Raw genomic sequence first — 16,912 nt, 5'->3', positions numbered from 1 at the left:
GGTGATATTACCAATAACGTAGGGGAAAGTCAACCCCCTCTCCCCCTCTGGACATTACGAGCCATATGACAGGGAGGTGTCCATCCCACACCATATGAAGAGTAATATCACCCCGCTGTACCCCCACCTCCAGCTTCTTTCTGCTAAGGTCCCCTTGCCCCTCCAGGTGGCTTTCTTGGGCAGGGCATAAAAGAAATTACGTGATTTTCTTGCTCAGATTGGTTCACAAGTCCATGAGAAATACACAGGGAGTCTTGCAAAAATCCGGTGTTACAGCAGCTAAGTCAGCCAGCTAGCCGTGCCCTACAGTTGAGATGGCATGTCATGATTCCCCTCTCTTTTATCTGCTGACTCCTCCTCAGCCTTCCGGACTCTGCTTAGGTGCCTCTTCCTCCAGGTTGTCCGCTCCTGTCCCCACCCTTCCTTACCTGCTCTCCTAATACCATGGGCTGACCCAGCGCAGCATTTCTCACACATCTTACAGCTGCCTACCTCCTTGTCTGTATCCAGACTCCACCACCTGAAGGTGAGGGCTGCATCTGCCTTGATCATCATTGTATCCCTTGCTCCTACAACAGCACTTAACACAGAGTAATTCCTCAGTCAACGTTTTCCGGATGAGTGAACAAAAAATAAATCTACACGTCAAGTGAAAATTAGGCTGAGCAGAAATGAAGCAAGTGATAAAGTACAAGAGAAGGATATACCTGTTATTCTAGGCATGCTGATTCTAATTTTAGAATTGCTGTGGTTATTTCATGTTACTTTGCCAGGCTTCAGTGTTAGGCAAGGGCAATTCTCTGTGTAAGCAGGGACAGCTTTCCTGAAAGGTCCTGTTGGTCCTGGGAAGTGATGGTACATGTGACTCATCTCTCAAACCAGAAGGCTAAGCTAAACTAGCAGGAGAGCTGCAGCACGAACCTTCTGGCAGGAAACAAACAGCATGCTCTGTATACCAGCCGTGTGTGACCGGAAATAAAAGATGCCCACCATGTGAAGACTGACCGGGATGCAGAGAGAAGGACGTCAGGCAAGATCCCACCCATGCTTAGGGACACAACATGTTTATTAGCATCATTAAGTACTAGCTGACATGCATGGAGCATTGAGTATGTGCCAGGCCACTATTTCATGTAATCCCCACCATGGCCCTATAAGGTGAAACTTATAAATATCACCATTATATAGATGGGGAAATTGAGGCTTGGAGAGGTTAAGTTGTTTGCCTGAGGTCACAAAGCTGGTAAGCAGCAGAGCTGGAATCCAAACCAACAGAAATTCCATCTAGATACCCAACTCCTCACCGCCATCTATCCTTGGAAACTAGACTAGTCCCCAAGGAAACATGAATCTACATTTTATCTCAACAAATAAGAGCTCTTTCCTTACAGTAGTTATTTAAATAGTTTTAATAAAAATTTAAAATCTATTTCAAGATTAAAGTTTCAAAGCCATCAAACATCAAATATATTATATATGAAAATACATTTGTATATATTATAAACAGATATATGACGTGGTATGAAGTGCCGGATCCAGTGCATCAGAAAATACACGCAAATAAAAAATACCCGACAGTATTACATAAAACATCAGCTGCTTACCAAATCGGCATTAAATACTTGAGGACTGTGACCTGTTACTTAAAGTATTGCAAATCCAGCCTTATCTAAAAATCTCTAGTTGTCCTAGGAAAATAATACTTTTTAAAAACAATAATTTGGTAATTTTAATAATATTTAGATCTATCTAAACTTAAAGCCTATATATTTACCACCCTCTTGCATGCTTACCAGTATTACACACACAATAAATTTTATCAGGTATTTTTGATAATGTGCTAGGAATTGTTTGAAATATAAAGAAGAATAAGATTTCGTTTTCACCGTCTCAGAGATTCCAGATAGTGGTGGACACAGAAACCCGTGAAAATAACTGCAGGATGAGATAGACGAAATTATAGAAGCCCAATGCACCATGGAAAAATGGACATGGACATGGAAATTTTATTTCATATGCATACTCATTAAAGAAATCAGAAGCCTAAAAAAGTTAGCTACCTTTGGTTTTTATTACTTATGTCTTACACTCAAGTGAACTTTTTTCTGTCTAATCTAATATCGTTCAAATCCTGAGTCCCTTTAATTAAGCTATCCTAAAATGAATTTTCATGAGCACAGAATTTGTGCTATTACTCTATCTGCACCTCATGGATATTACCACATTTTAGATTTTATGTTTTAAAACACAAAACAATATAAAACCTAAAGTTTTAACATAAAATTTCTTTGGATCTTCAACTAAAATATTAAAGATATAAAAAACTTTATTCTCCTCAAAATAAAACTAGATTTAAAATTTTCAATGAAATAGTTGATTGATCATTTATATTTCTATAAATATATGGAAAATAATCTATTTTTTAATTGTAGGACATTACAATTTTAGATTGTATTTGCGTTTAGGAAAATTTCACATAATCTTTACCAGATCCATGCTTACTCTGATAAAAATTTGTTTTTTCGATAGTTGATTCTTCAAAATATCTTGACTAATCCTTCCTCTACAAACAATGTTATTATTTGCCAATATTCAAAAGTCTGAATAAACGATCTTATCCCTGGGAATATCTTGCCAAAAAACTATTACCTGCAGCTACAAAGTCCAGAATGTCAGTCTCTTCAGAACAAACAGTTCAGTTTCTCCCATAAAAATGCAAGGGGGGGAAAAAAAGAGGATTGAGGAAATCTAAAAGAGATATAATAGCCCATATCAACCAAACAAAATACATAGCCCTTATTAGCATTCTAATTCAAACCAACCAACTAAACAAAAAGTTTTTAGACAATTGAGGATATTTAAATATTGCCTGGATAAACTGATGCTATTAATGGATTATTTAGGTGTGATAATGGTATTGTGGTTACATTGATGGGAATCTTCTTTTTTATAAATGAGGTCTTGCTATGTTGCTCAGGGTGGTCTTGAACTCCTGGCCTAAAGTGATCCTCCAACCTCAGCCTCCCAAAGAGCTGGGATTACAGGGAGGAGCCACTGCACCCAGTCTCATTGATGGAATTATTATCTTTTAGAGAAATATTCAAAAATACAATACAATGATAGACTATCTGGGATTTGATTCAAAATAATTCAGTGGTGAGGGGACTGTCAGCAGATAAAGAAGACACAAGGTTGGCCCAGAGGAGAAGTACATAGAGGTTAATTAAACTAATCTCTTTAAACTTAAAGAAAATATAAACATTGTTTGAAATATGACATAATGTATCCTATACAACTGATACCTTGAATAACACAATAATAGTCCCCTTAATTTTAGGAACTACTGGTCATAAATATGCCCTTACATATAGACATCTCCTTTATACATAGCAAAATCACATTATTTGACAAAAAGGAAATCTCTTAGGCTACGTTTAATCTTATTGTTCTCTTTGCCTGGATTTGGGAATAGAAACTGCTTCACTGGCTAAGTAAATCATAACTGTCCCAAAATATTCTTAATTACTGATTTCAATAAACATATCCCTTTGTTCTAAGAACAATTAAGAAAATGAAGTTTATGTTCAGGTAAACCTAACAATGTTAAGGTAGTTGAGTAACAGGGAACTAATGATTAACTGAATTTCATACTGGATTCTCAAATCCTTTTTCTTTCTCTACTCTAATGTTTTCTTTGGATGGGGCGAATTCTAGTATTGTTAGTGATCACCTATGTAAGTTTTTTGCAGGTGGTGTATATGGAATCAATGAATGCTTAAAACCAATTAAAATAATTTCAGTGATTACACGAAAACATAGCTAGAAAAACTAAAGTATTTTTGTAGAAATTATGAGAAGGTTACATTAACAATTAGAATAAGGTTACTATTTAGACTGTAATCAGGTGTCAATGTGGAAAGAAATTTCTGAGCATTTTTCCGGAAGGCTGGGGAGGAATGAGAATCATGACTCTCCACACTTCCAATAAAATGTGGTGAAGGACTGGTGCAAACTCTCAGAAGCCACCATTTGCTAAGTCTCCCCGCCAGCCTTGTTAGTCCTTACCGCCGTCTGGTTCCATTATTTTTCTCGTGGTTTCTGCTGTTTCTTTAAATTTTCTAACGACCGTTATTAAGTAAACATGAAAAGAACGGGGCCGTGTGATCTAGGCAGCCTGGAGATGAGATTTTGGAATCATAAGCTACATTCCAATGTATAAACAGATTTTATTCATTTTCGATACTCAATGTACACAGAATCGGCACTGTAGAATGTTACTGCCGTGCCAGAAGGCACCTGCGTGGGACTTGCTGGCAACCGACAGTCCCCTCTGCTTGCAACCCTCGGCCAGCCGCCAGGGACCCCTAGTCCACCGGTTCCTGGACGTTCTCTCTACTCTCCAGTGGCCACCACCTCCACTCCTACTCCTATAGTCCCGGGCCTGCTGGCCTGAGGATTCGCAGAGGGCCAGTCCTTGCGACAGCCCCGCGTCCCGGCCCCCTCGTCTCTTGGACCTTCACCCCAGGCCAGCGCAGCCCAGCTTCCTGGGCAAGTTTCACGCTGCCAGGATCCAGTGCGGGGCGACGAAGTGGAGAGCTGGATCAAGACTCCGAAGAGGAATTCCGACTTCGCGGGGCGGCGCGGAGCACGGAGCTGCCCACCTCCGCCGCCTTGGGAAGGGGGCTGGGATTAGGAGGTGGCTTCGGGCCCGCAGGGAGTCCAGGGGAGGGATTCCCGGTACGGCCGGCACCTAAGTCGAGGGGTGCCTGGGTTCTTGGGGACCACGAGAGGAAAAAGAACGAAAATCACACCTGGGAGGAAGAACGCACAGAACTCTCCTCTGTGAAGCAGAATGCTCTAGTCAGGCGTGAGCCGGAGCGCGGTCTGGGGGAGTCTGGCGGCGCCGTTCCCCGCGCTCGGCAGAGGCTTGGAAGAAAACGCTCAGCCCAGGGCGCCGGGGTAGGGAACTGACCGCGCGAGTCTTTCGGCGCGTCTGGGTCTCGGGGAGAGAAATGCGCTTCCTGGCACCGGGGGCCGTGGGACAGAGGCCAGGAGAAAGAATTCGGGGCCCTGGCCCAGGTCAGGCTTCCACCCCTGCGACCCGCAAGAGGCCCAGGCAGGAAAGGCGGCGTGAGCCAGTGGAGTTGGTGGTTCAGAAAGCAAACCTGGCCAGGTGCTACTGCCTGAGGGTCCTCGGGCGAGTTTCTTAATTTCTCCGAGTTACCTATTTCTAGTCTGGAAAATGGAGAATTCTATAGTGCCTTCTTCAGTGAGTGCTGGGAGTGCTAAAGGAGGATCCGGTGCCTGGCAGACCAGGAGCAGGGGGGAAACAGTTGGCCAATACTGTTACTATTATTAGCGTTATTAGCGGGCAGGACAGTGGGGGGGGGGAGGGGGTGCGGGGGTAAGGGGCCTCCCCGCGTCTCCCAGCCCTTTGCGCTCGGCTCCAGCCTTTTGGCTTCCTTCCCTGGGCAGCTCTAGGCTTAGCTCTCAGCTAATTCTCAAGAAGACGATCCAGCGGGTCGAAGACCACCCTTGACCCTCGACCCTGGACTCTTCGTGCAACTTGGAAGAGCTGTGATTTTAAAACCCAGACTCAGGGTTACAGAAGCCCAAGATCTGGGAGGCGTCCGGGACCTCCCTGCAGAACCACAGGGACCCGGCCTGGGATCCAGAGTGTGGCGTCTTGCTCTGTGCAGTCAGGAAGGCGGCCCGATCTGGTCACCGCGCCAAGCACTACGCGCCCCTGGGACGCGTCGTTGCCGGGGGGGGGGGGGGGGGTGCTGCGGCGCCTCCACGACGCCTGGTCTGCCCGGCAAGTGCTTGGTGTCGTTGGCGGGTTCGTAGCCGCGCCAGGTGACCGTCCGTTCCGCGAGCCGGGCAGGGCAACCCCTGCGGGTCGCACCCGAAGGCCGGACCTCTCCAAGCCGCCTGGGTGCTTCCAAACAGGTGGACCCGAAGCTCCTGTTTGATCGGAGAATAACGTTTAATTTACTCCGCCACTGAATTGATTGTTTAAATATTCATCTTTGGATATAGTTTAACATTTGGCAAAAATTAGGAGCTTGGAGGCCGTTCCGGGAAGGGGTCTGACCCTCAGTCACCCTTGTTCGTAGCTGTGTTGGTCTGGCCTCGGGCAAGAGAAGGAAGATAATTGGGAGGGTGCCAAGAAAGCCTAGAGAAAGTGCCTTCTGGGTTCAGCGGCCGACTGTAGCCGCTCTCCCAGGACGTTCGTTGATAATAAATGAATGAAGGTCGGCCTGGAGACATTTTCGCACAAAGGGCAGAGGGGAGTTGGAACGTGAACCAGCGAGAACCTGGCTTGAAATAGGACCCCTCTATTCTCACTTTGTTTCCAAACTCTTAGACTGCCCCAGCCCGGCCGGATTTGCTAAAAGTGGTCTATTTCGGACGCTGGTGGTGCTATGGGGCTGACGGCTACCTGTGCAAAGAAGAGGGAAGAATTGGAAGCTGGGGTCTGGGCAGCTAACAAAGGTGGGGCTTGGCAACTTTTCAGAACGTCCTCAGAACCGCAGGAGCCAGGAGGAAATCTCCCGTAGGGGATCTCAGGTAGGGCATGCCAAGAAATTCCAAGAGACAGGATGGAGAAGAGAAGCCGGAGAAAAATCGGCCAATTAGACTACTGTAAAAATGTGTGTCTCCATGTTTGTCCTCCCTCCTGAAATAAGAAATTCATAGCTGGGGGTGGGGAGTAGATGGGGACTGGGGGAAAAACTTTCTCACATTCACAGAGCAGCTTCTCTTAAAGCGGCACGGAATCGAGAACCCCACTCAGGACAGGGGAAAACGGCCAAGTTCCTAGAAATTTGTTTTCTTTGTGGGGAGCAATTCATGATGGGCGTTCTTGTCTGGTTCCCCCCACTCCGTCCCCTGACGCCGAGTAACACTTAAACCTTTCTAGTTGCAAAGTCTTTTCAGAGTTTTTTTTTTTTTTAAGAAATAAGTTTTGAAAATTCTAGTGCTTAAAATATATATATATGTATATATCCTTTTATTTTTCCCTGAGTACATGTTGGCCACTACATTCCAAATTGATCTCAAATGGTTTTCCAGCTTGTTGGGGGTGATGAAAAATAAATGGAGAATATATTTACATGCCTTCCTATTCTTTTCTTTTGGAAGTCTCATAAATAGTAAATTTCCTATTTTAAAAGCCAGGACATTTTCAACCTCAAATACTTGGAATTTTTAAAGGCCATATTAAAATGGATTACTTCTGCTATCTATAATAAATATGAATTGTGAAAATAAATTGAGAGAAAATAATGTGTGTTTTAAAAAGTTCCATTTAGAAAGGGAAGAATGAGACGTAATAGAAAATAAACGATGTAGTATAGTGACTTAGCATTTTATTTCGTCTATATAACTAGGCTTAATTTTAACATCTTAATTTTAACATTAAAGATGGCACGTCAGACACACAGATAAGAAATCAATGTTCTGAAATTAATATCCTACTTACATTAAACATCCCTATCTGGAAGACACAGAGAGCAGAAGCATTTTGCACTTGACTTAGGAATAATACTTCCAGTTTCAAGGAAGTGAAGAAGGGGGAACATGTTTGGCATCGGAGGCTGTGTTTTTGTTGCTTGCTTGTTTTTCTTTTAATGCCAGAACAAAATACCCCACTCACGTTCATAGCACCCCAGGAAATGTGCAAATCGGGAAAACCGTAGAAGCCACAACCGAAGGCAAGAAAAGACGACTTGACGCCCTGCGAAGGTTACGTTCAGGTGGTTTTTAGAGGAACGTAATCCAGCTGTTTCTTTCTAACCATTTTGCAGCGAACAGAAGTTCGTGTTTGCTCTCCAGCGGGATTCAGATGCACAAGCCCAGTATGGGCCGCGCAAGGTGGAGTGAGCAGCTGCGTGTCGCTCCCTCCTCCCACCTTGCTCTAGGAGGGCCCTGCGGAGTGGGCCAGGGAACTGGGCGTGGGTGATACTCAAAAAGCTGGTGAGGTCCCCTCTCCGCCCAAAGGGGCAGCCAGCGATGTCAGCCTAGAGCCCTCTGCCACTGCCTGATACCTCAGCAGCGCCGAGGCGGCCGACAGGTGCCCACCCAGCACCGCGCCCTTGGTGGGAGCGCAGCCGTTGGAGCAGTCCTCCTCCTGATGCTGCTGCTGTTGCTGCAAAATTGTCCGAGCAGCGGCGGCAGCGGACACTTGCAGCAAAGGGGCAGCGGCCTGGGGATGCAACAGGCATGATGGTCGCTGGAGCAGGTGGCAGTAGCTCCAAGCGGTCGGGGACAAACTCTGCGCAGCCCCTGTACCCGCTCCCCTGACCCCTTGCATAATACTCTCAATGCTGAAAGAGATGCATCCGCCTCCCGGTCGCGAAGCCAGACCCTTGCCCTCCTCCCAAGGCTGAGGACCAAGTGAGGGCTGCAGCACGGGAAGGGTGCCGGGGGTCGCCAGGTCCGCGCCTTCTGCTTTCTTCGGTGCCCCGGCATAGGCGGGGGCCGAGAGCAGTAGGTAGCGAAGAGGATGCGGGTGCAGTAGAGCGTACGGGCGTCTCCCGGGGGCGGTGGTGGGGTAGGCCCCCGGCACAGGCTGCGGCGGGGCAGGGGCCCCAAGCAAAGGGCCTGGGTGGGGGTTGTGCAGGGCGGCGTGTGCAGCAGGTAGAGGGAAGGGGTGGGGCAGGTGGTCTCCTGGGATCAGTTGGTGGCGCTTGAAACGCTTCCTACGCCGGAGAAAGCTGCCATTGTCGAACATGTCCTGGGAGGCGGGGTCCAGGCTCCAGTAGTTGCCCTTGCCTGGGTGGCCCGGCTCGCGGGGGATCTTGACGAAGCAGTCGTTCAGCGAGAGGTTGTGGCGGATGCTGTTCTGCCAGGCGGGGAACTTGCGGCGGTAGTAGGGGAAGCGGCCACTAATGAAGGCGCAGATGCCGCTGAGCGTGAGGCGCTTGTGCGGGCTTTGCAGGATGGCCATGGTGATGAGCGCGATGTACGAGTAGGGGGGCTTTGCCGGCTGCTGGGCATCTTCAGAGGCCGCCGCAGACCTTGGCGGTGCCCTGAACTTGGTGCCAAACTCTGAGGGGTCGCTCGGGCCGCCGCCGCCTTCGATGTGCTCTCGGGGAAGCGCACCCCCGCCCCACCGGGCCACCTGCAGCCCCGGCTGGGGCGACTGCTCTAGGAACTGCTGGCTCACTTCCTTCTCATCTTCCTCCTCGTCTTCATCTTCCTCCTCTCCCAGGACATGGATTTTACCGTCTTCCCCATCGGAGTCCCGGAGGCTGCGCTGCGGCGTGGAGCGAAGGCGCTCAGCTCTTGGCAAGTTCATGGAGGAGCAGGTGTTTCAGTCGCAGGGGATGTGGCGGCCGATCACCTGGCCTGGGGCGGGCTGAGCTGGAAGCCTGGGATGAATGTTGCAAGAAGCAGGAAAGCTAGTGGTTACCCTTTGGGATGTTTTCGTCTGCTTGTTTCTACTCCTTTCCAACAACGTCCAGCAAAGATGCCTTTGCCTTTTATAAAAGCTTCTTCGAGACCATGTGTGGTGGACTCCCCCCTTTATAACCCTTCTTCCCCTACCTCGGAGCGGTGCCACTTCCTCCTGACGTAGTCCAATGATGAGGGTCTTCTGGGCAAACACCGGTACGGAGAAAAGCCCAGCCCCCTCCTCCTCGCACCCACCTGCCACCAAGGAAGATGCTCTACTCATCCGGCGCAGCCAGCCAGTTGGCAAGCCTTTGCATGGGTTCTGTTCAGGCGCATTTAAAACCGCGCAAATAAAAGCGAGGTAGGAAAGTATGATACTCAACATTCTATGACCACCTCAACATGCAGCCTTCCCTCCTGGAGAAAAGAAATGGTGGGGCGGGAGGCTGAAATGTACACGGTTGTTTGTAAAGGAATGTGTAACCGTAAAAGTATGTTTTTGTGTTTCACAGCTGGTAATCACCCATTTTCATTGGTAGAGTCTGTCCTTATCCAGAATGGTGAGCTGAATTATATTTAAGGTTCTGACAATATTCCCAGGCTTCAGGGGGGTGTTGCTTTGCTCCTTCTACCTTCCTCCCCACCTCCCCAAGATGCTCTCCCTGACTCAAATTTTCAGAAAAGGTTCAAATGTCCCAGCACTAAATTGTGTAAGTTTATTCAGGGAAGGCAGGAGAGCTCACACGGAGTCCTCTGTCCCCTTGCAGCAATGGTTCTCCAACTTCTTTGAATATTTAACCACAGTAAGAAATACGTTTTATATCACAGTCTTACACATACAGACATAATACGTAACCAAGATGGGTTTCGCGAAACAATATACTTACACTATAGTGATCACTGATATTTCCTTTTAAAAAAAAAATGGCCATAACCAACTAAATTGATTTCACACATACCAGTATGGGCCCAGTTTGAAAAATCCTGTTCTTACACAGTGGCCCCACATACAAGAAATGCACCCAGTCTATAAGGGCTTCTCTCTCTCCCTTTCCTCCTTCCTTTCTTCATCCTTTTTAACCAATTCATTTTTAGAGACAGGGTCTATGTTGCACAGGCTAGCTTTGAATTCCTGGGCTCAAGTGATCCTCCCTCCTCAGCCTCCTGAGTAGGTGGGACTACAGGCCTGCCACTATGCCTGGCTCTAGCTCTTCATTCTTTTTTTCCTTTTTTTTTTTTTTTTTTTTTTTTTGAGACGGAGTGGCTCTGTCGCCCAGGCTGGAGTGCAGTGACACAATCTAGGATCACTGCAAGCTCCACCTCCCGGGTTCACGCCATTCTCCTGCCTCAGCCTCCTGAGTAGTTGGGACTACAGGCGCCCGCCACCACGCCCGGCTAATTTGGTTGGTTATTTATTTATTTGGGATGGAGTCTCGCTCTGTCGCCCAGGCTGGAGTGCAGTGACACAATCTAGGATCACTGCAAGCTCCACCTCCCGGGTTCACGCCATTCTCCTGCCTCAGCCTCCTGAGTAGTTGGGACTACAGGCGCCCGCCACCACGCCCGGCTAATTTGGTTGGTTATTTATTTATTTGGGATGGAGTCTCGCTCTGTCGCCCAGGCTGGAGTGCAGTGGGGCGATCTCAGCTCACTGCAAGCTCCGCCTCCCGGGTTCACGCCATTCTCCTGCCACAGCCTCCCAAGTAGCTGGGACTACAGGCGCTCGCCACCACGCCTGGCTAATTTTTTGTATTTTTAGTAGAGACGGGGTTTCACCGTTAGCCAGGATGGTCTCGATGTCCTGACCTCATGATCCACTTGCCTCAGCCTCCCAAAGTGCTGGGATTACTGGCGTGAGCCGCCGTGCCCGGCCTCTTCATTCTTTCAGAAATGTCAACATTAAGTGCTTTTACTGTAATAATAAAACTTGGGACTTCAATGAGGCAAGAAGGGGCTGCAGTGTTGCCTTTAAATCAGTGGGTCCTCATTCACTATCTGCACTGGGGAGGGGCAATATGACAGCAGAACTGTTCAACTCACTCACTCAACATCCTTAGAAGTAACACGATTTTTAGATTGGCTTCATTAAAACTAGCTCAGAGACTAAAGTAGCACTACAGAGGAATAAAACAAATATTTGTTATGTAAATAAGGATCTTATTAAAATACTAAGTAAGACACTATGCCACGGTATATATTCATAATTTAAAACCCACCTACTTGGGAAAACTTTGAGGTGCCATCTAATAAAAATGCAGCATAAAAGAATATTATGCCATTGATAGTCACATAGCGTCTATAATTATGACAATGAGTGTTCAGTGACAAATCAAATGCCAACTGCAAGGGCAAAATATAATAAAAAATAGCTTAAAGTAGCTAGTGCCTTCAGGATAAAATCTGGAAAAGAGCTTTCTTGCTAATCTTTTTTTAAAACTTCGCTGCTCCTGAAGTTTTTACCCTTTAAGGCTCCTCAGTTTATATGAAGCTTGGAGAACAAATAACAGACAGGTTTGAGCCTAACAGATTTGTTTGAATCCCAAATTTACCAATGACTGCTTGTGTGACCTACTAAACTAAGCTCCAGGAGGGCCAGGCCAGGTGTCTTATTCAACCACATAATCCCAGACGCCTCCTCCCCAGCGCCCCCGGCATGTGAGGCACATTTCCTCCATCAGCATGGGAATTGGATGACCTGGGAAAGGGAGTATTGTTAGTTTTCCTAGCGCCAGCTTCAACAGGGATTGGGGTTATTTAAAATTAAAGGAGAAAAATAAGTAGGCGCTCAAAAACAAAACACAAAACCCACATTAATGGGGGTATGTCAAAGGGGGAACAGGAGAAAACTGAAGGAGTTCCCAATGGCCAAAGCTGGGATAATCTGAGCAACAAAATAAAGTAGTATTAAATTGTAACCCAAAGTATAAAATATTCATGTGTCCACACTGATAAACATAAATGATCGAACTAATAAACAAAGAGAAATGGACAACTGTCCCTTGCAGAAGAATTTCAATTAACTACATAGACCACTCCCAAGAAAGTACATTACAACTCCCCATTCCTTAGTGTGGGCTGTGCATAGTGACTTCCTTCCAAAGAGCACAGTATGAAATGGGGGAAAAGAGTAACTTCACAATGGAGAAACCTGACAAACACTCCTTCAGCCAGGTGATCAGGTCGTCAACATCAACATCAATAACAGTCATAACCTTTTATTTCATGTCATAAAATGGTGACACTTGTTTTAAAAAAATTTAATAACAATGTAATCATTATATCTCTGCAATCAACTGAAGTTCTAAGAAAAAATGACAATGTTGAAAGTTTTATCATCATTATTATAAATTTTCATGTTCAGTATATGTAAACTCCAAAGCCAATTTCAAGATATTTTTGTGAAATACCATTCTTAAAAAAAGATATTATATATAATTGTATGAATGTTAAATGTTTTACAGTACTGATTTGCTACATTTTATGTATGCTGTAAAATAAATACCATTTTAAAGTATATTGGAATTCATAACTAAAGTAATAAATAAATGCTTGAAATATACCCAGTAGAAACTTATTTTTATTATCCAATCCTTTTGATAAGAAATGCTTCTAGTGTTATGTACAAACTTGATCTTCTTTGAAATGTGCTGTCCACCGCTTTTCTGTTTCTGTCACAGTAGCTATAAATAGCTGTTTAAGGATATCCTTATCTAAATTCTTGCCTGCAAACAAAACAAAATATGACGTGATTACATTATGCTTATTAAAATGACACAGTTCACCTATCAATTCCAGTTCATTAAATGCTTTATGGTGTTTAGAAATCTACAAAAAGAATAGTAATTGAGTGATTCCATCTTTAACTTTCCAGTTCAGTACATCAAAACCACATTGGTGCTTGGATTAATCACTTTTCTAAAACTGAAAAAGAACAAAAGTCCTAACAAGCTTTTATGAATGTTATAACATGATAAAGACGAAACACTGACCACAAGTTTATTTAGTTATAAAAGAGGACCTGAATGGTTAATTTGTTTAAGTGGCACATGATATCCCTTTCAAATATATTTTTCACTTTGTTTTGAAACTGTTAATCCTTTGAGACTTACCTATGAGGACCAATCGATTTGTTCTCTCAGTGTCATCCTTCCAGCTCACTGGAGTCTCCTCCAGATCATAGAGCTCATGGACACCCTGGACAATCACTTGTTGTGATTTGTCTTTGATTGACACCAATCCCTGCTCAAAGGAGAATTGACTGAACATTAATCAGCCTCAGTTCAAACTTAAAAGCAGAAATAGAGCATCGATGTTAATGGATTAATTATTGATATTCACTTAAAAAATACAAACTCTTAAGCTGAGAAAATTACTTAATTCCAATTATTTGTGAATTACAAGAAGTTTCTTAATGTTTTTAATTTTCAAAAAAGGTTTCTGTGTATTGATTTTTTTTTTTGAACAATCCCCTTTTCTAATGATAAAGTTAATAAATATATTAGGATGGTTTTTCAGTGTTATTTATCACAACCAAAACCTGAAACAAAATGATGAAATATGTATCATATCCTACTGATTAAAGATTTTATATAATGTTTCACAGTTTTAGTGGGAAAAGTTGAGAAGTTAAAGGATTTTGGTTATATTAAATAATTTGTTTTAGAAATGGGTTGCAATCAATGAACAATGATGAAATAAAGAAAAACTATTATATTTATCTGAATAAAAGCTCGTTTTGTATTGATTTGCAGAAATGAGAAACGAATTATCTGATAAACTGGCTCCTATGGGGATGAAATTAATTTATTTGAAATAATGTTCTTAATATACCAAAAACTTTGTGCACACTTGTGAACACACAAGAGTAGACACTCAACTGACTGGTTAAGCATACACCTAGAATCACTGCTTCCTGGAAGAAATACCTTTCATGACTTAAATACCCAAATATCAAGTAATGTGAGTGGGTTTCTAAATACAGAACAAGAATTCTTCTAGTCCTTTGTAACTTTGTTTAGAGTATGACAAATGTTAAGTGTCTGCTAAATGCATCAGGAAGCATAATGTTCAGCAGAAGTGAGATTTGCAACATTATTTCTCTGTACTTGGGAATAGAGAGCAGAAGGTAACATTTCAAAGCACACAGGTTGTTCTAGCTGCAACCCGAAAGGAAGTTGTGCAAATAACTCATGCCTTATGCAGTGATTTCCAAAGCTCCTTTTCAATCATGAAAATAATAAAGAAAAATGAAAGTAGACAAAGATGATTTGTACTAAAACCAGTGTTTCTGTTTAAAACCAAATATAGTTTTTATAACAGCCAAGAAAAGGACTTTGTCCAAAAGTCTGCAACAGTAAACTGTACCTTCAGCCTTATGACCTCCATGCAGTGATTGTCCTTGTTTCTCACATTCTTTTCCCACAGGAGATTCTGTATCAAGTGACATATTTTAATAATACCAACCACTGCTAATAGCAACAACTATGTAACAAAATCGTTGATAAATCATTAATCAGTTAAAAATTGCATTCACCTGAATAAATATATTAAGAGGTTCTTCCTTTGCATTTCCTGGTACTTCAAATGTGATTGTAACAATACTCTGTAAACCAAGGGAAATAATAATAATTCTTTATAGTAATATCAATATATTTTTTAAATCACAAATTTTAAGATGAAAAGGAACATATTCATGGAATTTTACATTGCTTAAACATGTGTGCTTAAACCACATATATTAGGTATTATACTTTCCTCAGCATATGTGCTGTTTTTTTGGAATTAGAAACTCCATTTCCTACATTCTGCAGAGGTACCAATGGATTTAGTATTTACACAAACTACTACCTTGTATTTTAAAAAACTCACTCAAAAACCCGACAAAAGGGTCCTCATTATTTAATTCATTCTTTCGTGGATTCTCAGCAATAAGAATATATGTAACACATACAATGTACTCACTACACAAGGCCAGGTACTTTTGCCTGAGTCACCTCATTTTATCTTTTGACTTACTCTTCACAACAATCCTGGGGAATGAAGATAACTATTTCATTTTATAAATTGGGGAAAATAAGGGTCAAAAAAATAAGCTACCCAGAGCCAGGAATAAAACTCAAAACCAAAGTAAATTTGTTCTCTTAAAAAAAAATACAAAAGAAAGGCTTGGCTTATCTTTAACTGAATAAGCATGTGCCAAAAGAAGAGTTCTTAGCAATGAGAATGATAGGATAATGCCTCCTTTGGCTTTAGTAAGGGTGACATCATCATGTATTGAATATTAACTTTAGGATTTATTTTTCTTCTTTATCTTGATAAATCTCTCACTGTCTACCCTAAAGAAACACAAGCTTAACATTTCCTCTAACAGGTCACATAATTAAAACCCAAACCTCCCTTTGCCAATATAACCCCAAATTTCAAACTCAGAGATGAAAATACACAAGGGCTAAGCATAACATTATAAAAACATACACCCCACCTTGGAAAATAGAGGCTCAAAAGCCAAGCTCAAAATGACTTTAAAAAAGGTAGAAAATAATATACTAAAGCACAGCTTTGCATAACTTCCTAGAACTGCATATCTGGCCTAGCAATTTTACTCACCATTACATAATCATACAGGCTTACAGCAGAAAATACAAAAAGACCAAAACTATTTTATAATCCAAACTCAGAGAATCGCTAAAGGTAAGTATTAAAGACCAATTTAGGCAGAAACATATGAGACATTTCTTTCTTTCCATAGATTATTGGGGAACAGGTGGTGTTGGTTAACTTCTTTAGTGGTGATTTGTGAGATTTTGGTATACCCATCACCTGAGCAGTACACACTGCACCCAATTTTTGTCTTTTATCCCTCATCCCCTTCCCACCCTTTCTCCCTGAGTCCCCAAAGTCCATTGTGTCATTCTTATGCCTTTGCATCCTCATAGCTTAGCTCCCACTTATGAGTGAGAACATAGCGATGTTTGGTTTTCCATTCCTGAGTTCTTTCACTTAGAATAATAGTCTCCAATCTTATCCAGGTCACTGCGAATGCCATTAATTCACTCCTTTTTATGGCTGAGTAGTACTCCGTTGTCTGTATATATATCACAGTTACTCTATCCATGCATTAACTGATGGGCATTTGGGTTGGTTCCACGTTTTTGCAATTACAAATTGTGCAGCTATAAACATGCGTGTGCACATATCTTTTTTGTATAATGACTTCTTTTCCTCTGGGTGGATACCTAGTAGTGGCATTGCTGGATCAAATGGTAGTTCTACTTTTAGTTCTTTAAGGAATCTCCATACTGTTTTCCATAGTGGTTGTACTAGTTTACATTCCCACCAGCAGTGTAGAAGTGTTCCCTGTTCACCACATCCATGCCAACATCTTATGGCCATTCTTGCAGAAGTAAGGTGGTATCGCACTGTGGTTTTGATTTGCATTTCCCTGATCATTAGTGATGTTGAGCATTTTTCCGTATGTTTATTGGCCATTTGTATATCTTCTTTTAAGAATTGTCTA

At 43.2% G+C, this 16,912-nt stretch overlaps 2 protein-coding genes across 9 annotated transcripts in view; both read right to left on the bottom strand.

Annotated features, from left to right (window-relative positions):
* Positions 1-7,175: 7,175 nt before the first annotated feature.
* LOC100462250 (forkhead box protein D4-like 1) lies at positions 7,176-10,795 on the bottom strand. 2 transcript variants are annotated; one of them, XM_009244496.4, is made up of 2 exons: positions 8,220-10,795; positions 8,022-8,184 (listed from the first exon to the last, which is right to left on the bottom strand). In XM_009244496.4, the coding sequence occupies exons 1-2, from the start codon at positions 9,299-9,301 to the stop codon at positions 8,022-8,024; spliced, it is 1,245 nt and encodes a 414-aa protein (XP_009242771.2). In that variant the 5' UTR covers positions 9,302-10,795. The 2 variants fall into 2 exon arrangements, with proteins under 2 accessions (XP_054375983.1, XP_009242771.2); XM_054520008.2 differs by having other exon boundaries at positions 7,176-10,795.
* Positions 10,796-12,595: 1,800 nt separating this feature from the next.
* The window catches only part of ZNG1A (Zn regulated GTPase metalloprotein activator 1A), a 51,947-nt gene continuing 47,630 nt past the window's right edge, over positions 12,596-16,912 (bottom strand). For 5 of the 7 annotated variants that reach the window (XM_009244490.4, XM_009244491.4, XM_024251842.3 and 2 more), the window contains 4 exon segments: positions 14,930-14,998; positions 14,761-14,826; positions 13,506-13,635; positions 12,596-13,118 (listed from right to left, as the gene is read on the bottom strand). In XM_009244490.4, the coding sequence (XP_009242765.1) occupies positions 13,012-13,118; positions 13,506-13,635; positions 14,761-14,826; positions 14,930-14,998 (372 nt within the window). In that variant the 3' untranslated portion in view covers positions 12,596-13,011. 7 annotated transcript variants of the gene reach the window in all.

The sequence above is a fragment of the Pongo abelii genome, chromosome 13, assembly GCF_028885655.2.
Source record: "Pongo abelii isolate AG06213 chromosome 13, NHGRI_mPonAbe1-v2.0_pri, whole genome shotgun sequence".
NCBI classification, from domain to species: domain Eukaryota; kingdom Metazoa; phylum Chordata; class Mammalia; order Primates; family Hominidae; genus Pongo; species Pongo abelii.
This window is presented reverse-complemented; position numbering and strand designations above follow the sequence as displayed.